At 45.4% G+C, this 19,112-nt stretch overlaps 5 protein-coding genes across 8 annotated transcripts; 2 read left to right on the forward strand and 3 right to left on the reverse strand.

The window, feature by feature from the left end:
- Positions 1-914: 914 nt before the first annotated feature.
- LOC112874769 (heat stress transcription factor A-2e-like) lies at positions 915-4,546 on the reverse strand. Its single transcript, XM_025938285.1, has 3 exons — positions 3,952-4,546; positions 3,411-3,866; positions 915-2,166 (listed from the first exon to the last, which is right to left on the reverse strand). The coding sequence occupies exons 2-3, from the start codon at positions 3,696-3,698 to the stop codon at positions 1,435-1,437; spliced, it is 1,020 nt and encodes a 339-aa protein (XP_025794070.1). The 5' UTR covers positions 3,699-3,866; positions 3,952-4,546; the 3' UTR covers positions 915-1,434.
- Positions 4,547-4,793: 247 nt separating this feature from the next.
- On the forward strand, positions 4,794-7,141 carry LOC112874771 (protein LIFEGUARD 2-like). Its single transcript, XM_025938287.1, has 4 exons — positions 4,794-5,192; positions 5,294-5,407; positions 6,421-6,578; positions 6,715-7,141. The coding sequence occupies exons 1-4, from the start codon at positions 4,943-4,945 to the stop codon at positions 6,919-6,921; spliced, it is 729 nt and encodes a 242-aa protein (XP_025794072.1). The 5' UTR covers positions 4,794-4,942; the 3' UTR covers positions 6,922-7,141.
- Positions 7,142-8,376: 1,235 nt separating this feature from the next.
- On the forward strand, positions 8,377-9,430 carry LOC112874770 (protein LIFEGUARD 2-like). The gene is made up of 2 exons (XM_025938286.1): positions 8,377-8,653; positions 8,765-9,430. Exons 1-2 carry the CDS (start codon positions 8,377-8,379, stop codon positions 9,241-9,243), a joined length of 756 nt encoding a protein of 251 aa, XP_025794071.1. The 3' UTR covers positions 9,244-9,430.
- Positions 9,431-9,591: 161 nt separating this feature from the next.
- Positions 9,592-12,464, reverse strand: LOC112874772 (PITH domain-containing protein At3g04780). The gene is made up of 7 exons (XM_025938288.1): positions 12,098-12,464; positions 11,721-11,844; positions 11,041-11,089; positions 10,897-10,957; positions 10,717-10,763; positions 10,549-10,626; positions 9,592-9,894 (listed from the first exon to the last, which is right to left on the reverse strand). Exons 1-7 carry the CDS (start codon positions 12,275-12,277, stop codon positions 9,846-9,848), a joined length of 588 nt encoding a protein of 195 aa, XP_025794073.1. The 5' UTR covers positions 12,278-12,464; the 3' UTR covers positions 9,592-9,845.
- Positions 12,465-12,667: 203 nt separating this feature from the next.
- LOC112874768 (pentatricopeptide repeat-containing protein At3g53700, chloroplastic-like) lies at positions 12,668-16,820 on the reverse strand. 4 transcript variants are annotated; one of them, XM_025938283.1, is made up of 4 exons: positions 16,683-16,820; positions 13,992-16,316; positions 13,268-13,400; positions 12,668-13,182 (listed from the first exon to the last, which is right to left on the reverse strand). In XM_025938283.1, the coding sequence occupies exon 2, from the start codon at positions 16,251-16,253 to the stop codon at positions 14,100-14,102; it is 2,154 nt and encodes a 717-aa protein (XP_025794068.1). In that variant the 5' UTR covers positions 16,254-16,316; positions 16,683-16,820; the 3' UTR covers positions 12,668-13,182; positions 13,268-13,400; positions 13,992-14,099. The 4 variants fall into 4 exon arrangements, with proteins under 4 accessions (XP_025794068.1, XP_025794067.1, XP_025794066.1 ...); XM_025938282.1 differs by having other exon boundaries at positions 13,268-13,606; XM_025938281.1 differs by having other exon boundaries at positions 12,716-13,146; positions 13,268-13,412.
- Positions 16,821-19,112: the final 2,292 nt, after the last annotated feature.

A 19,112-nucleotide genomic window follows, 5' to 3' on the forward strand; every position in this document is an offset into this window, starting at 1 on the left:
GGTTTTTCATGTGAAGTTATTCTAGAGACAATACCAATAATATGTCGTCATATTTTCTCCTAGTGTTTCCCACTGGGTTTTTAAAGGAGTTTTAGCGACATATCATTACCTAATACTCTTCATATTTTTCCTGAAAAAAATTCTTTTTGGGGAGTTATCTATATGTCGTATCTCCGATACTTTTCCCTACAGGGGTTTTTCAATGGGATACCAAAGACATAGTGATTTGTTTAAATCACACAAATATACATATTCCTCATATTTTTCCCACAGGGTTTTTAGAGGAATCCAAACTTACAACTACATTGATCTCAAGAAGATTCGATTAAGGGGGAGTGTTAGAAATCAGAAGATTAGAGATAATCTCATCCATTGGTTAAGGCTAATCCTAGCCATTAGATTAGATTAATAACTGGTTAGCAGTTAATCATGTAAACCCAACGGGTGTGTCTGTTGGTGTACGGATGCGTCCCTCCGACGTACGGACGCATCTCTCCGGTTCTCCCTGTATAAATACTATCAAAGATCAATGAAATGAGTTAGTTGTTCCCAAAATCTTTGTTCGTTTACATTCAATCTCAATAAGGAGGATCAAACAGAGGGAAACAAGTTTCGTTTTCTTTTTGCTGATGTCTCTTTGTTAACAATTGCAGTGAGGATAAGAAACTGAGGTGCCAAATAAATACTCGACATTTCAGAAATTGAAATCTTATAGTGTTAAATATCTGGGTACTGACCACATCCGAACGTCGGATGGTGTTAAGATTTGATCTGGGTACATGTGCAAGATCAAGCTCAAAACGTCTGAAATCACCACTTCAGACCAGTTACGGAGCCGAGCACAGAGCACCACATGATCACAATTTCCCACAGGCCACAGCAATGAGAAGACGATAAAGAAATGCTGCTGAGAATTAAGTGGGCAAATCAAACAGTTATGCACAGATAGTCAGATACGGTGTAATATGATGTATGTACAGTGAAATGATAAATTCCGAGGTGTAATAGTTTCTCACATAACAGGTCACTATAGATCAGCAGAAATAGAAGGACCACTTTACATATACAAGCTATGGTCTTCCCCACAAGGCAGGCCACTCGGTTGTACCCTAGCATTAGTTAGAACCGATATACTAGCCTGACAGCAACATGACCATGGTCTTCGCTCAAACAGCGTCGGGCAACAGGGTCAACCATGACCCATGAGAAAAGACCATAGAAACGTATTAATCCAGACGCTTCCATTCTGCATGCTGAACTGACTGTATTACCAACTGAGAGCGATATAGCATTTCATAGATCGAAGGAGATCCAATCAGGTCTAGAACATTGATATAACGTGGATAATGGATGGTAAATATACTCAGAGCCATTTTGATAAAACAAGAGCTGCTAATGTATGTTGTTTCCTTTGAGGTAGGCTACCTTCTGAGGCTACATGTTCATGTCATCCTGACCAACTGCATTACCAGCCTCTGCACCAAGTCCCCCCTCATGCAAAAGGTCCTCCCAGAAATCATCATTTAACTCTCCACTTGGCCTGCGTTTCAGATGCTCAGAGCCACCGGAAGAAACACCTTGTTGAACCTCGAATCCCTTTGCCTCAACAGATGAACTTTCCAGATCAGATGGAACACCATTGGCAAGTGATTCCACCGGCTCCTGTGGTTCGTACACTGCCTGCGACCCTTGTTCCAGGCTAGAACCATTGCCCATGCTATCAGCTTCAGGTCCCTGATCAATGCGGCGCCTTCTTTTCTTTGAGATGGCATCCTCCAGCCCCTTCCTCATCTCGCTCTGGGATACCAGTTGATGCATGAACTCGGGGTTCTGCATTAGTCGTGCCATGAATGCCATCATCTGCTGTTGCTTCTGCTCTGTATCTTTTAATTTCTCTTCCATGGCCTGTAGATCCGACTTTGTATTTTGCTGCTCCTGCCTCAGTTTCACTACTTCAGCCATCAGCAGCTGCTTGTCCCTCTTCAGCTGATCAATCTCTTCATCATATCCAAAGTGCCCTACCTCAAGGTAAGAGCCAAGAGATTGCTGATTTGGAGATGAGTGTGGAGGTTTCCGACGCCTAATGTTTTTGAGCAGGTGCCTCTGACCTCTCAGAAACCCCTCATTAGCAAATTCCCATCTGTCAGGATCCACCTTTCTGAAGCCCTGCCAAACCGATAATACAGTCATCAGAAATATCGATCACCATTTGATGCAGTGGAACAAAATGTTTCATTGACAGAGAATTAATCGCTCAAATCACTTCAGGTTAGATAAAATGCCAAAAATGTGGAATTCTATGAAGCAATTTATCTTTCACCAATTACAGTTCACCACATGTTTCGGTTTGCGTTTAGTTCTTAAATATGTTAGCCAACATTCTTCTTCACTCTTGCTCGCCAAAGTACTATCACAAGGCCAACTACAGAAAGTATCAAAGATATTTCGGTAGAATAAGAGTTCATTTGAAAATTGTAGGAGATGGCCCGCCTGACTGTACAAATTGTAGAATGCATAAATTTTTAACAAAGTTTATGAATGCCGTCAGACCTTATGGTACCTGTGCAGTTCACATATGATCTCAACATCAATTGAGAGAATGAAGTTGGGGTAGGGTATGGCCATATGGGGATACCAGGTGCCAGCTTTATAAGTTTCACAAGATCAGAAAAGAAAATTTCCATACTACCGAAATTCCAATATTCAAAGCTGGATAACTGCTTCAGGAAAATCAGGTCACCCCTTAGATTTTTACAGAAACACATATCCAACATGCACTGAGGAGCAACAAGCACAAAATAAAGTACTTCACATGAAGAACTATTTTGCATTATTTTCTATTACACAGTTCCCTGTTCACGAAAGATCTTAAAAAAATCAATAGTTTCGGAATTGTTAGTAATTTTAATCTTTCACAGTATTTGCGGTTCACTACAATGGTGATAATCAAGTTAGTCTAACATATTCTCTTCTCTACAGATTTTTTTTCACCTAACAACTATTTGGTTATTAGAGTACATTTGCTGGTTCATAGGTTTTGACCAACCCTTTGCTGATACTATCCTATTCCTAAGCGTAATAAGTTCTTAATCAATATTCAGCTGGATCCTGATTACCTTGCTATGATTACTTCCACACAAACTTGCAACTTTGGTTTCCCAGTTTCTTATGTGCATACAAAGAAAACAAGCACACACATACTACCATGCTATAGATTAGGTTCTTCATACGTACATGCTTTTCTGTGCAACAGAGCAAGCAACCGATCTCTCCTATGATTCAAAATCACGATTCATATGCTGGCAGTTCTCAAATCCTAACAGTAATTCACTTCACCAATAAGGAAATGGGATTTCAGGGCAACGCATAATAGTACATAGGACCAAGCATCAGTGGAGTTAACAACTTACATAAGTGTTCAGCTGCCGAACGAAGCTGGAGAAGTTGTTGTGCTTGAAGTACCTTGGCAGAAGCACCGTCCCAAAGATATGAGGATCCCAAACTATGAAGCTATTGTTGGTGGCACTCCATGACACAACAGCATCCGTGGTTGGGTCATCGACCATGTCGTATGTCTTGGTGAGGAACGGAGGCAGGCCGCCATCATGGAGCCCATCCATTGGCCTAGGCTGGCCATTGGCAGTGACTGTCGATGATCGGCTCTCCACCTTGACAGAATTCAACATCCCGTGGCTCATGGCAGCCCCATCAACAGAGCAAACCAAGAGTATCACCTCACTACCTCAGCAAGAAGCAGAACTATTTACCAAATATTGGTACACCTTTGTGCTTTGGAACCAGAAATGGTTTATCTTATGTAAACACAGGTAGCTACTTGGTACTTGCCAGCTGCCAAGCCTCAGGTACTACAGAAGACACGGTTCAGGCGTGACAAAAGCAAGAAGTATGGGCACAAGAACAAGGTGCGGGGAAGAAGACAGGCGTAATTACCCAGTCCTGTGACGAACGCTTCCGTTCACCCCATCACGACCCGTGGACACCTAACACCAACAGCGGCAGCAGCAGAATCACTCGCGAAGTGGATAGAAATCAAAGGTCTCAGACATGTGAAACGCACCAAGAAAGACACCGCGCGACCACCCAGAGCCCTGACGCCAAACCAAAAAGGAGATCTCTTTGAGCAAGGTCATGCACCGATACCACGAACCAAATCAGGGGCCATCGAAGGGAGTTGAGAGATTTGATTCCGCTGTGGGAAGGTGGAGCGGAAAGCGCTGCGCTTTTGACCCACAGCCGGACAGCCCCGCAAGAAAGCGTGAAGACCCCAAACCTTCTCTCTTCCACCCCTGGCCCCTAGAGAGCGAAACCAGCAGCACGGCCGCACGCCGCACGGCAGCACCTGAGACCGAGACGGCGAGCTCGCTCCCTCCCTCGCTCGGGATCACGAGGGCGCGCGTCCAAGTGGCGGGAAGCGGCGGCAGCTGTGCGAGAGAGAACAAGGAAGGTGGACTAGGGATTCGGGAAGCGGTGGTGGAAGTGGGAACGCAATTGGGGATGGAATTCTTCAGCTGTGCAGCACCTGGGAGAGATTTGGGGAGAGAAAGCTCGGAACGAAGACGACGGCGCGGTGACACGCGTCAGGCTCGAGTGGGCAGAGTGCGATGGCGCCTTGAGCCCACACTCTCTTGTCGCGGCCCGCGTGGCGAATGATGGGCTGTAAATGGGCCCAGATACTCCCGCGCCGCATTCGGCCCACGCAACCATGCCTTACCTTCGAAGGCACCAACCACGCATCGAGAAGGTTGTTTTGGTCTTGTCTTTCTTCCCATCTACTTATTCCAACTGAGCCAGCCGTGTGTTTGCTTTCCGTCTTCGTCCTCCCTCTCCTTGCCAGCGGGAGCTGCCAGTTGCCACCCGCGTCGTCGTCTCCGTCGGCCGGCGAAACCCTAGCTAGCGGGGCGAGCGAGAGAGGACAGTGGCGATGTGGGGGTACCAGAAGGCGCCGGACCTCGAGGCCGGCGGGCCGGAGCTGCTGTACCCGGGGATGACGGAGAGCCCCGAGCTGCGGTGGGCCTTCGTCCGCAAGATCTACGTCATCCTCGCCGTCCAGCTCGCCATGACGGCCGTCGTCTCCGGCTTCGTCGTCAAGGTGCCCGCCATCTCTGAGTTTTTCGTCTCCTCCAACGCCGGGATCGCGCTCTACATCTTCCTCATCATCCTGCCCTTCATCGGTAAGCCCAGCTCTCTCTCGTCTTTTGGGGGATTTTTTTTTGTGTCAACTGAAATTGGTGCGCAATCTTGATGTGTTTGGGTCTGATTTGTTTGCGCGCAGTGCTGTGCCCTCTGCACTACTACCACCAGAAGCATCCGGTCAATCTGCTGCTGCTCGGCCTCTTTACCGTCGCCATCAGCTTCGCCGTCGGCATGACATGCGCCTTCACCAGCGGTAATTTGTTCAGTTGTTACTTGCTCTAAAACATCGTTAGGTGTGACAGCGTGAATGAATTTATACAGCTGATCTAGTTGAGCATCTCGAATTGGTTATTGTGGCGATTGGTGATTCTAGCAGATAGGAGTTTCTGTTTGTATTAGGATTCCCCTCCTTCCATGATCCTTTACCCGAACTATGGACTTCTTCTGTGTGTTATACTTGATCACTCGGAGAATTTCGGCAAGCTAATAAAATTTTGTCAATGAAATCCAGTATTAACATTCAATATCTGTTCTATGGTCACCACCACAAGCATATAGTTGGAATGCTGGAGTTCATATAACTTAAACCTTTTTGGATGAAGAATTCGGCTGAAAGAATGTGATATACCACAGAACCTGCAAAACTAGGATTCATCTGAAGTCATCCCATTCATAGAACTATATTTAGATCAGCCCGCACCAATTGTGAACAAACATGATGCTAGTTGCCCCTGTCCATTACAAACTTTAGGTGTTAGCATCTCTTTGATGTGCCCGTGAAACCTTCATCGGGTTTCTCTCTTTTACAGTTTTATATTTTTTTGAACTCGCATGCTCCTGTAGAAGTTGGGATTCTGCTAATTTTTTCTATTAGAGATACAGATACATACCCTGTTTGTGTTTCTACCTTTATATCTTTTAATTATGGGTATAACAGTGAAACTCTATGGGGACATTGTTATGAACTTTTTGACGGTAAAACAAAATATGTCTAGAAACTAGCCTAGATGAATTACATGGAACTATTATGTACATAGGTTATAGGTATAAGCTCCTGAACTTTGAAGGGTCCTATGACATACTGAAGAGCTATTACAATGGATCAATTCCTTTTGTGTGAAGTTGCTTCATCTACTGGCTGGATTGCTGCCATGTGTGATTGCAATGTGCTTTGCTGATGTCCTCATTGTGAGCATATTTAGGTGTCCGTATCAACTTGGATTTTTTTTTCTACAAGGAATTGATCGCAGCGTGTTATGTGTACAGGAAAAGTCATTTTGGAGGCTGCAATTCTTACAGCAGTGGTGGTTGTCAGCTTAACTGCTTACACTTTCTGGGCTGCAAAGAGGGGGCATGACTTCAATTTCCTTGGTCCCTTCCTGTTCGCCGCTCTCATGGTGCTCATGGTGTTTTCACTACTCCAGGTTGGATGGCTGTACCTTGATTTCCATAAATCACTGTTTATTACGCTATCTTTGTGTGGAGTTTGAATGAATCATCTAATTACTAATTTGCTTATGCTGATTTATGCATGATACTAATAGAGCTTTTGCTGCGCAGATCTTTTTCCCACTGGGTAAGATCTCTGTGATGATATATGGTGGACTGGCGTCCCTGATCTTCTGTGGCTACATCATCTATGACACAGACAATATCATCAAGCGATACACGTATGATGAATACATATGGGCTGCAGTTTCACTCTACCTCGACGTCATCAACCTGTTCCTGTCTCTGCTGCAACTTCTGAGGGCAGCGGATAGTTGAGCTCATCAACCTTCCACGTCGATCTTGTTCTCTCGTACATTTGTGCATATCACAAATTCCATGAATGCACATGGATGGTCCAATTTAAAAAGCAGATTCTGTTGGTGCTACTGTAATTCAAATGTTATGTACAGCGCGGCGGATAATGATCATTTTGTGTATGGAACCTCAACTGTTTACCAGCTTTTAAAAAGATGAAATGTCGCTTTATTTCTATGCACGATCAAAATATGAGTGCCAGGGTTTATTCTATTTTACTTTTATCATCTTAGGTGAAGCATTTAAACACATTCCTGAACGCAGATGCTCTGGTTTGCTAATTGGTACGAATGCACAATCGTATATGCACATAATTTGTGGTCAATCAGAGCATCAGAGCATCTTCGATAGATTACTTATCTCTCTCCCTAATACTAAAAAAATTAAAAAATTGATATTTTTATCCCTCTCCCTAATACTAAAAAAATTTAAAAAATTAATATTTTGGTGATTGAAGTGCTCCAGCAGATTACCAATCTATTAAAAAGATTTTGGTAATCACCAAAATACATCTTTCTTATACCTAAATACCTAAATGAAGGGGATTTATCCCTCTGCATTATCCTTAGTGATTGAATTTTGATAGTCTGCTGCAGCAACTATTGCAAAAATACAAAAGTAATTATTGGTAATTGAGAGAGTGTGTTTTAGATATAAGGTATGAGTAATCTGTCGGAGATGCCGTTACTATCCAACGAGGTTTCTCTAAATTTTCATCTAGAAATTCCATTTCTCTTTTGAAAGCTGGTAATCGATAACTGGACAAGATATGGCGAAGACGCTTCTACTGCGATCGTTGCTCTATTTGTGAATTACTCGGCTTAAGTGGTATTTCTATGCTGACCGCTGAATCAGCATAAAGAGCCATTCATCAATTGCAATTGCTTTACATGACACCTCAAAAGTGCCACTGAATGGATTCGCTCATTATTCAGTAGCCAGGAAGTGTTACAGGCCCGAAATCCTAGCAGATCAGACTGCATATTTTTCCAGAATCTGTGCCACTTTCTCGAGCGACATTGCAGCACTAGTCAGGCTTGATTCGTTGGCCTAAACTTAGCCTGTGCCTTCAAATTCTTGAGCAAAACAAAAGCAGAGGAAACCTGGAGAAAAGTTTGGTTTCTTGCATCAGAAAAGCAGATACTAGAAAGTTCTTTTATTATATCATCACATGATCCATCAAATGTATAGCTGGAAAACCGACATTTCGACCGCACCAAGAATAGAAGTCCTCCTGCAGTTCCCGCCATGTTTCTCCACCACCCAAAGCTTCCTGTACGCCTAAACATCCCTCCCCAGCGCGACCCACCCATAAATAATCGACGAGCCGCCAGGACCGACCACCGGCTGGCCGTCTCTCCCCCTCTCCCTCCCTCCTCGGGCAGCGGGAGACCACCGGCAGGCAGGCAGGCAACCATGGGCAAGCACAGCAAGTGCAGCCACGACGCCGAGGCGTGCTACCCGCCGGGCGCCGTCCCGGGCGGCGGCGGCATGTACCCCTACATGATGGAGAGCCCGCAGATGCGGTGGGCCTTCATCCGCAAGGTGTACGTGATCATCACGCTGCAGCTGCTGCTGACGGTGGCCGTCGCCGCGACGGTCAACCTCGTCGGCGCCATCGGCGCCTTCTTCCGCTCCCGCACCCCGGCCGCGCTCATCGCCTTCATCGGCATCATCATCGCCCCTATCATAGGTACGCCCGCGCGTACGGCGCCGCCGCGCCGGCGGCCTTGATCCTCGTCGCACGGTCGAGATGTAAACATTTATTTATATATATATAATATCGGCGCGTTTTTTTTTGCAGTGATGATCCCGATGATCTGCCTGCGTAAGCGGCACCCGATCAACCTCGTGCTCCTGACGCTCTTCACCGTCTGCATGAGCTTCGCCGTCGGGCTGGGCTGCCTCTTCGCGAAAGGGATCATCATAATGGAGGCGGCGACGATCACGCTGGTGGTGGTGGCCGGGCTGACCGCCTACACCTTCTGGGCGGCGAAGAAAGGCTACGACTTCGAGTTCCTGGGACCATTCCTGGTGGCCGCCTGCCTCATCATGATGGTCTTCGCGCTCGTGCGGATCCTCTTCCCGATGGGCAAGACGGGGACGATGGTGTACGGCTGCATCGCCGCGCTGGTCTTCTCCGGCTTCATCATCTACGACACCGACAACCTCATCAAGCGCTACTCCTACGACGAGTACGTCGTCGCCGCCATCGAGCTCTACCTCGACATCATCAACCTCTTCCAGGACATCCTCAGCGTGCTTGAAGCCATCGACGGATGAGCCACCTGAGAAGGCTGCCTGCCAATCTGAGCACACTAGAGTCATATTCCTATCCAACGTAAGATACCAGGGTGGGTTGCAAATTTACAAGACGATCTGTACTCCATAGATAGGGTCGAACAGCACCGCGGTGATTGGACATTACCAAGGAAATATTGCCAATCCAATTCGTTACTTCACAGCAGCCGCAGAAAGATCACCATCGGGCCAGCAATAGAGCCGTTTGTGACGAATTGAGGCAACAATGCATTCATCAGCTTCAGAAATGTTTCACCACAAACCAAACTTTCGAGGAATGAATGGAAAGTGCTTGCAAATTTAGCGAGAGCAACGATCAAACATTGCATGTATGGAGTAATTTTGGTTCATTCGTGATGAAATCAGATTTCTGCGAGGGGAAAAATATCGTTTCATCCGACTGTCACACCCAAGCCATACATAGCAGGACTAAAAGATGCCAAGAGGCAATAGCTTCGGCACCACCAGACCCACTCTTTGAACTCCGCATGTATAAAAATAGGCCAAACGGTAGGCCAGGATCAACTAGAAATTGCTGAATCCAACAGCTATCTGTTTCTAATATGCCATACACTCCAACAGTCTTAGTGCTCTTCTATCTTCTTCAGGTCCTTCATATTTGTTGTGTCCACGCTGCATGAGAACCAAACAATTTTAGCATTACGAAAATGACAACTTCCATCATACAGGCATTTGCGAGGAAGTTAAGAACTCGTTCCCAATGCCTATGCCCCTCCCCCACAAGCACATTCCAATCTGATTCAGTAAAATGTATTTTCACCATTCAATTTTGACTAAAATGGTCAGTTACTAAATCTAGCAAAACCGCAAAAGTTATATCTACTTTTTCGGATATAGGTACCCAAACATAATATGCCCATACAAATGTGCATGACAGAAGGCCTATTTTTCAACCCTACATCCCTTGCAAAGTTAAAGGCCACAAGCTGGATCAATACCCAAAAGTTGCACTTGCAGCACCACACAGGTATCCTACTGATCACTGAGCAGCCAATCAGTATGAATTATGTACATGGCCTCACACTAATCATCACAAATCTAATTTAACTCAAAAGAATTTCCAAATCCTATTCTTATTCCCCAGAAATGCAATTTCTCATCCCCCAAACAAGTTAGTAATATTCCAGCCCGGATCTCTCCAATAGTCACCTTTACTTTAGACAATTACTATCCTTTTCATATCTTAACTACTAACAAAACGGAAACAGAATAGTGTGTACCAAGTGCTATTACTCTGTTAGCAACGAAGTGAAAAGAAATACTTACGTTGTTCCGTAAAGCGCAATCTTGTGAATTTTTGTGACATCACTTCCACTTTGATTGTCCTCAATAAATATAGTCAGGCTGAAATGATATAATAATAGACCATTAAAAACAGTGACACGATACAGAAATAAGGGAGCAAAAGCATATGGATCAATGATATATACATACCTGCGAACATTTTGGAACTTGACATATTTTAGCGTCGCAGGTTTATTCTGCAGAGAAGAAAGGCCAAGATTCATCAGTTTGAAGCAAAACTATATGGTCGTGTTGAAAAAAAAACGAGACGTCACGTCCATCAATTAACATATTTACAAGTAGAATGATTAGTTCAGGAAGAGAATATACCTCTACCAAATGATCGGTGGAGAGATCAAGAGTGTCACTTGGTGGATAGTCATTTACATTGCTGCCATTTATTACATAAATTTACAGTCAGTCTAGATTGAAAATATAATGCATTTTGAAAAGTTCAAACTACTCCAGTCATACCTGAAACCCATATGCTCTTTGTTGGAGAAGAGTTTTACCGTTTTTGGGCCTGTGATGACGAAAGAGACATTATTGTTTGAAAAACAAGCACAGCCAGAAAATTGTGGTGACAGAGCGACATGCAGTTCCATCAACAAAGAAATTGTCCGAATATCATCCCATGCATTGTCACAATCAAAAGCATCATTGAAAGAAATCAAGCTTATGCTTTAAGGAAATTCACACATACAAAAAAAAGGGAGACTGAGCGTTAAATTGGCATGCATGATGGGAACATGTTTTCAAATAGGTGCAACTGCAACCTGTGCATTTGTTTCAAAAGCACAGGACGGCAATATAATGATGACTGCACAGAAACATGGCAGTACTAATGCAAGTAGGCATAGATGCAAGCATCAGAAATTTAAACGAGCAAACACCTCTGTTGCACGTCTGAACACCAAACACGATGGAATAAGAAAATTTGCAGTTTCAAGTTGGACCAGGACCACAACTAAATCAGGAGCAAACATTAATTCACGAAATCAAAAGATCCTTGCAGAACTAACATGAATCATGTTCTCTTGCTATCACTATTGCATCTAACTTAGGAAAGTACTGCACATACCCACTTAAACTATCAATTGGGCACAAATCTAGCCTCAACGCACAGAACCCTAACAGGGAGTTGCAAATCTCACCATCTTCCTCGGGGCCTTTGAAGAGCGCGGAATGCAGTTTGACCACCTGCATGAAGGGGATGTAGATCAGCAGCTGCTCGTCCGAATCGCTGGCAAGGTGCAGCCCCTCGTCGTCCCTGAAAGTCTGCAAGCACCACAGCGCAATCGCCATTAGAACTCAACAGCGGAGCAGTCACGAAACGCACACGACCTCGCTAGCCAGGAGCGATCGGGCACGACGCCACCACCGACGAAACCCTAGGAAAATGTTTCCAAAAAGCTGAAGTGGGAAAAAAAACTAACCGCCCCACCAAAAATTGCGGGAAGATCAGAATCTAGAAAATCCGCTGGAATCGCGGAAGGGGACCGATCGAGCTAGGGTTTGGCCGGTGCCCTACCTGCTTGAGCGCGTTGACGATGCTGTGGGACGAGTCCTGGTTGAGGCACTCGACGCCTGTCCAGTCGATGAAGTCGACCAGATCCACCTGCCCGCGCGGCACCTGCACGGGCGCGGCCGGGGCGGCGGGGGCGGGGGTCGCGGTGGCCGCGCCGGCGGCGGCGGTGTTGGCGGCGGCCATGGATTGGCTCGGTTCGGCTCGGCTTGGCTTCCCGAAGCTTCTGGAAGGGCGCGCGGTGGGGAGGGAGAAGGAGGGGGCGAGTGGGGGAGCGCGTTCGAGAGGTGCTTTGCTTTCGTGCGCGCGTGCGGGAAGGTGGAGGTGCGAATCCGGACTCGTGAGGTGACTTGCGACTCGAGCTGCGGCCGCTGGGACGATGATATCTTCCTGACGTGGTGCGGTCGGGCCGAGTACTTCAAGCAAGTTCAAGGCGGTTAGCAATCGAACCCCAGTAGGAGTAGTTCTTTTAATGATTTTTTTAAAATATACAATAAATTCAATATATGATGAAAGAAATTGAGACGAAATCTGCACGCGTGATTTTTATTTCTCCAATCAAACATTCAATAAGGCTGATAACAAAAGAACCAATGGATTCATCAGATCAATAACGCCAGTAAGTAGAAAAATGTAACAACAAAAATCTCTCCGCCACCAATTTAGCAAATACGCTGATGTTTTACAGTTCAGAATTGGCAACAGTTTCAAGGTCTCATGGCGACTTAGCATACAACTTATCAACAGACACCACTCACATAGCACAGGGCAGGCTGATTGCACATGATCTAAGGTCAGTCACACGGAGACAGGAGACGACACCATTTTCTAACACCATCAGCAATGAATAGACACTCGTAGGCGCAGCATATTTCAGCACTGAAGTTTAATGGTTCAGATCCTGTGCAGGACTTGGCCGTGAGCTTTACCAAGGAGGCATTGGCCGTTTCACATCCAGAGTTTGCCGTACATTCGGGGTTGCCCCAGCCCGCAGCCAGAGGGTCAGAGCATGAGTGCTTTTGTGATCTATCCAGAAACTGGGCATCTCGCTTCATCTGGATAGATACGGAAAGATAACACCTTGGCTTCAGCTATTAAAAATTTGAGCACACAGAATCAAACATAAAATGCAACTGTGGAGTGGATCGAACAGGTGGGATATTGCAGGGTGCAAACCTGGAGACTGAAGATAGAACTTGAGGTTTCAACCTATGGGACAAGTAATGTCGCTCTCCAATTTATTGTTCCTCCTAGCTGGATCTTATATTTTTTTTTTCTTCTCCGCCTCCTTTCTTTCTGCTTGGTCTCACTGATAAAATGCCTGCCAAGAAGATATTATTGTCTGCACTCATATTGTAAGTCCATAAGAAGACATGGTGCATTGTTCATTCAGGACCAATTTCCCATCATAAACTCTTATTGTAACACCCCTGCTTGTTAGCAGAGGTCCCAGTGGTCCATGTAATGTTTGGGGTGTTGCTGTGCTTCCACATTGAAAGTTTAGAGTGAGAAGCACTAGTATATAGGAACCAAGGCATGCAAGAAAAACAGAAGACCAATGTTATATACAAAGTTCCAACCATAAAGTGTGAAGGTAACAGAACGGCTACAAATATAATAAAGCTCAGGCAAGGCACCGTAGTACAATTTAAGTAATGGCATAGAAAGCAAAGAGTGTGCTTGTCCCAAAAAATGACATGTTAATGTCTGAAACGTACATGATGTTATGCAGAAAAGCAATTAGTCACTCGTCATATTTGCTGCTGGAGATCTCTCTAAAGTCTAACCTCTACAGCCATCTCATTATCTTTTCTGCAGGAGGTCTTTCTACTATTCTACAAGTATTATTGATGGTATTTTTTTATGGGAGTAATGAGATAGTATTTCTTGAGAACTTCACCTGACAGCGATGTATCCTACAAGTTCAAACATTGTACCAAATATAGAGTTCAAATCATCAATGGCATTCCTCTCCTTGTCATAGTACAACGACTAAAATCTCGGATCCTCAATCTAGCCCCTCCAACAATATGTTGCTCACATTGTCATCATCCACTGTCTGGTAGAGTTGATCAACTTCTCTATCCTCCTCTCCACCAATATCGCCAACCAAGACCTGATGTGTCCTTGAATCAGGTACCCACCCCTTTTCTAGCATTCGATCCAGAAACTTACATGCCTCGTTCTTGAAGCCTTCTTTAATAAGGCCGTAAATAATAATGTTATATATTCTGGGGCTCACTGTTCCCCTTGTATTTACCACTTTCAGTAAACTTTGTGCAACCAAGTTAAGAAAAGAAAACAAGGCCATATCATTGACTAATAATTCAAACGTCTCTTGGTCAGGAACAAAGGCCTGATTCACCATTCTGTTGAACAAGATGGCAGCCTCAAAAATTGTTTCCTTGGTGAGGAAAGAGCGCAACAGACTAGTGTATGCGCACCCATCCAATAGACAACCTTCCATCACCATTTGTGCAAAGACAACCAATACATCCTTCTCCTTATTCAAATGGAGTAGTGCTTGGATAATTCTGTGATAAGTGAAAAATGTACAAGAAGTGCCAGTGCAAACAGCTAATGAACGCAACTGGACTGCTTCACGGATCCTTCCAGACAAACAACTCCCTTGAATTAGCATATCAAGTGATTTGTTTGTCAGACTGCGACCTCTTTTACAGTGATATTTAAAAACCTCAATAGCTTCTGGGTTCCTCTCTGTGTGACACAAAACCTCAACAAGTAGTGAGAAAGATTCGGAATTCAAGGACAAGTCATTAACACTCACCCTTCTGAACATACCCAAGGCATCTATGTGCAAGCCTAATCGACAGTAACAAGATATAATAGCAGAATAGGTACTCTCATCTGGTGCAAATGAAGAAACAACCATTCTACCAATGAGCTCAGATGCTCTTCTAATGTTCCCTTGATTGCAGAAGTGAGTTATAACAATGTTCCATGACTCACAATCAACCAAACCTCTGTTGTGCAATTTCTCAAGATATCTTACTGAATCCTGCAGTCTGCCATCTGTGCACAACCATCTCAGCAGCACATTATATGGTTCTGATTCTGTGACATCATTTTCCTCTAGAAAGCTCAAAGCCTTGTGGAACTTGGCTGATGTACAGTAGCAATCCACAATGTCCACATATGCACTTACCCTTGGAGCATGACCTGATGCTACCATTTTGTTAAGCATCATTACCGCGTCATCCAATAATTGATTCTCACATAAACATCTAATAAGGACACTGTACAAATGCACATCCAACTGAAGGCCATCTTCTTTCATCATTTGATGCAACTTAGTCACCTCCTTGACTTTACTGAACTTGCAAAATAGGGGCACCACCTGAGCATAAAAACTACCATCAGGGGTGCATCTTAGTTGCAGCATCTTATAGAAGAGGTCCACAGCTTCATCTGCTCTGTTATGGGAACAAAGCGCTACGATGAGTATCTCAAAAGTATGACTGTTAGGAGAACACCTTTTCTTGCTCATCCTGTCAAACTGAATCAGTGCCAGGTCTACACGGCCTGATTCACACAAGGCCTGAATTAACCAATTCAGTGTTTCCACATCAGGAAGCACTCCAGACTTCACAATCTCCATGTACACAAGCATGAACAACCGCAGGCCACTCCCTTGCTTGACCAGATCATGCAGCATGGCATTGCAAGCCGAGAGTGATAACTTGAGCTTGGCAGAGGTAGCATGCTGGATTACCAGCAAAGCTTCATCAAATTGGTTCTTACTGCTCAGAGACTGAACTAACCCATTCAGAGCTTGTTCCAATGCAGGGGCCTTCAATCTGACCATCTCACCGAGGAGGCTGTCCATATCATCACGATTCTCAACAGCAGTAAGCTTGGAGATCATACATCTGTAGGTGTCAACCGTGCGAAGGCTATATCTCTTATGTGAAGCCCATCTGAAGATCCTGAGAGCCAAGCTCGAATCTGGAGTAGAATCAATAACCCGAGTTAGCCTCTCTGGCTGCAGATTGTTCTTGAGCGACCGGATTGCAGTGTCAAATTCAGAAGAACTTCCTGTGCCAACAGAAGCAGGTATATCTGAGCACGAACGGTAGATGAGTTTGGCTGATAGCAGGCGCCATCTCGCAGACCGTAGGCGAGACACAGCCTTCAGAGCCATCGAAGCAGACACATGGTCACAGCATCATGCAAAGCTGGAAATGTATACAGCTTGTGGGTTCGCCTGTAATCAAAACGAAAACGAGAAAGGGAAACGTAATCAGAAGCAGGTACGGTCGGAATTCAGAGGAGTCTCGGCCCAGTTAAACTGAAGCAACAACACTGTTGCGGCAGGGTCACTCGAGTACTCGACGGCGGAATTGTGTGGTTCGGCTGAGCCTCCGACGGTTTTGGAAGATAAACTAAACTAACTGCTATCAGTAATCCGGCCACGCAGCGAAAGCCCGCGACGAGATGAGCGGGATGGAGAGTATCCATGCCCGAAGGGAAGAGCTGGATTCGAGAGCCTACGGCGGAGGGAAGGTGGTATGGCACACATTAAACGAGCAGTCCATCCGGTCAAGCGTGGGAGGGTTCCATACTTCCTTACCGATGGGACGAGGAGAGGTAGCACCGCGTGGCGCTCCGGCGGAAGGGAGATGGCGGGCGCGTTCCGCCGCCAGGGGGTGGAGGCGTGCTCGGCGCGGAGGCCTCGATTGGCTGCCCGGCGTCCCCGTCCCCGTCCCCGCGCCGCGCCTACGGTCGTCGGTAGGGGGCGGAAACGGTAGTGAAGGGAGTGAGGTCGTCGAGGGGCGTGGCGGGCGAGGCCCAGCCCAGGCCAGAGCGAGGCCACAAAGCAAGCCCGCGCTCCAGGCACGTGGGCCGGCCCGGAAGGACCCCGCGGCTTGTTGTGCGCGTGAATGGAACAGAGAGCGAGGAAGATGGGAAGGAGCAGATAATGCGGCTACTTGTTTTGCTCGTGCTGTTTAAACCGATGCTGCAACGAGTATATTTGTCCAACCAAAAATGAAAATATTTTATCACGTAGTATCTATAAATTATATCACGCCGCGCGGGACCAGAATAAAACATTTCTTCTGGACCAAAAATCGCACAAATATGTCAGGCTTAGGTATCCCTTTTTCCCTTGTAGATACAGGGGTTCACAGCAAGTCTTCCCTTGTAAGCAGAATTAGAGAGAGACGGTCGAACGCTGCAAAACTTCATTTCACGCAGGATGGCACCAAGGGAATGACCAACCAAACCTATCACCTAGCAGGCAGTACATACAAGTTCCTCAAAGAGACAACGGCCACAATGGCAAGATCCTCTTCAGTCGGCGTAGTGGTAAGAACCTTGATCATCACTTGCACAATAATCTGTTACACGCATGACGCATGCAACCAATTAGTAACAAAGCACAAACCAGGCATGCCACATGTGAATAAAACTGGACAAGAGAAAGCACGAAATGATCAGGAAAACGTAAAGTTGCTTACCTTCAGATGGCAAATGATGATGCAGACGCCAATGTAGATATCGAGCAGGACAATACAGGCGGTCAGGACAGGATTCGCAGGTGCACCACACATGCAAATCCCCATCCATCCCAGGAGAACAATACACAACTTGAAGTCCCGAAATGGTCGCCCATTTGGGTGCCTTTTCTCTCACCAGCCAAAAGATGAGCAGCACGGGCAGGTACATCGCGAAAGGGGTCACTGTTGTGAGGACTTCTACCTCTATGGGTGCGGACGTGTTCTTGCAGCTTGAGCTGGCCTCTTGAGACACCAGAAGATACACCGTGCAGAAGTTGGATATACATGCAGCAGACATACCAGCAGCACATAAAGCAGTTTGCAAGTGAACTCAAGAGTTAGCTGCACAGAAACATATACGTTTGCATACTTGAGAAGGTTTTAGAAGAATTTCGAAATGGCAAGAGAGAGGAGGTGCCATGCTTCATAGCAAGATAAGAATTCTCTAGAATTAGATATTTTGCATAGTTGGATAAGTATGAGAAAAATTCTAAAGTTAGATATGTTCTGTGAAGAAACGTGTCTGTAAGTTGTCATATGGTAACACCACAACATCCACGAGTACCTATAAATAGAGGTGCTCCCCTTACCTCTTGCTATACCATGGCATAAGAGGTAAGTAGAAGGTGTTATGTTAGCCATGCAGTGTAGTTGTGTCATGGTAGGCTAGATATATAAAAAGTGCAAGAATCTTGTGTTGTATTAAGTTATAGTGAATCAAGAGTTGAGCTCTCTTGTATAGAGTTGGTCTTCTATTGTGGTGTCTAAGTGAAGGTATCATCGGTGTAGTGTGGGTATAAGATTCGTAAAAGAAGTGGTATCATACTACTTTGGTACCGCTTCTCGAAAGTCAGTGCTAAAGTCAGAAGCATTGATTTCTCAACACTTTATTACACATTTCATGAGGGATGGAAGTTCAAGCCTTCAAACTATCAAAACATTGGCAGTTAACTTACACAGCGCATCAGCGCATGATGCATCTAAGTTGGAAGAATGACATCATCCCTTCCTTCTAGTACAATATGCTCTTGGTAGTTTTTTGCTACAACAAAACTAGTGATTATGCCATCCACCCACCAATCAGAACTCCAACGCAGTAACCTAACTATCAAAGCAGAGAGGGGGGAGCGGAGCACTCGAGGGTGATAGGCCTTTTGCTTGTAGGAGAAGAAGATCAAAGGCGTTGCAGGTCCGGTGTCAGTGGGTGGACACGGGGTGCTTAAAGACAAGGTGATTTTCTGGAAAGCTGGAAATGTGCCTTCGCTTGGTTGGTATGGGCGCTTGAGATGGGCCTCTGGTGGGCTTTACAGTAGAAATATCAAATCTATTGGGCTGCCCAGCACACAAAGTTTCTCCAGGCCGTTATTTTTTTCAAATATAAAGAGAGGTTATTGTATGAATTATGATTATGTTCATCCGGCGAGTTAGCTTTGCCTTACGCCTCACCATTTAGATCGTCTCGTTTCGTTGGACTGTGTGTCTACGAGAGAGACGGGATGGAA

The sequence above is a fragment of the Panicum hallii genome, chromosome 9, assembly GCF_002211085.1.
Source record: "Panicum hallii strain FIL2 chromosome 9, PHallii_v3.1, whole genome shotgun sequence".
NCBI lineage: Eukaryota > Viridiplantae > Streptophyta > Magnoliopsida > Poales > Poaceae > Panicum > Panicum hallii.

Coding starts and splice junctions, on each gene's coding strand:
- LOC112874769 (XM_025938285.1), bottom strand. CDS start 3,698: ATGAGCCACGGGATGTTGAATTCTGTCAAGGTGGAGAGCCGATCATCG. Junction 2,167..3,410: donor TTCGGCAGCTGAACACTTAT/GTAAGTTGTTAA, acceptor TCGGTTTGGCAG/GGCTTCAGAAAGGTGGATCC.
- LOC112874771 (XM_025938287.1), top strand. CDS start 4,943: ATGTGGGGGTACCAGAAGGCGCCGGACCTCGAGGCCGGCGGGCCGGAG. Junction 5,193..5,293: donor CATCATCCTGCCCTTCATCG/GTAAGCCCAGCT, acceptor GTTTGCGCGCAG/TGCTGTGCCCTCTGCACTAC. Junction 6,579..6,714: donor TGGTGTTTTCACTACTCCAG/GTTGGATGGCTG, acceptor TTTGCTGCGCAG/ATCTTTTTCCCACTGGGTAA.
- LOC112874770 (XM_025938286.1), top strand. CDS start 8,377: ATGGGCAAGCACAGCAAGTGCAGCCACGACGCCGAGGCGTGCTACCCG. Junction 8,654..8,764: donor CATCATCGCCCCTATCATAG/GTACGCCCGCGC, acceptor TTTTTTTTGCAG/TGATGATCCCGATGATCTGC.
- LOC112874772 (XM_025938288.1), bottom strand. CDS start 12,277: ATGGCCGCCGCCAACACCGCCGCCGCCGGCGCGGCCACCGCGACCCCC. Junction 11,845..12,097: donor TCGTCAACGCGCTCAAGCAG/GTAGGGCACCGG, acceptor TGGTGCTTGCAG/ACTTTCAGGGACGACGAGGG. Junction 10,958..11,040: donor AAAGAGCATATGGGTTTCAG/GTATGACTGGAG, acceptor AATAAATGGCAG/CAATGTAAATGACTATCCAC.
- LOC112874768 (XM_025938283.1), bottom strand. CDS start 16,253: ATGGCTCTGAAGGCTGTGTCTCGCCTACGGTCTGCGAGATGGCGCCTG.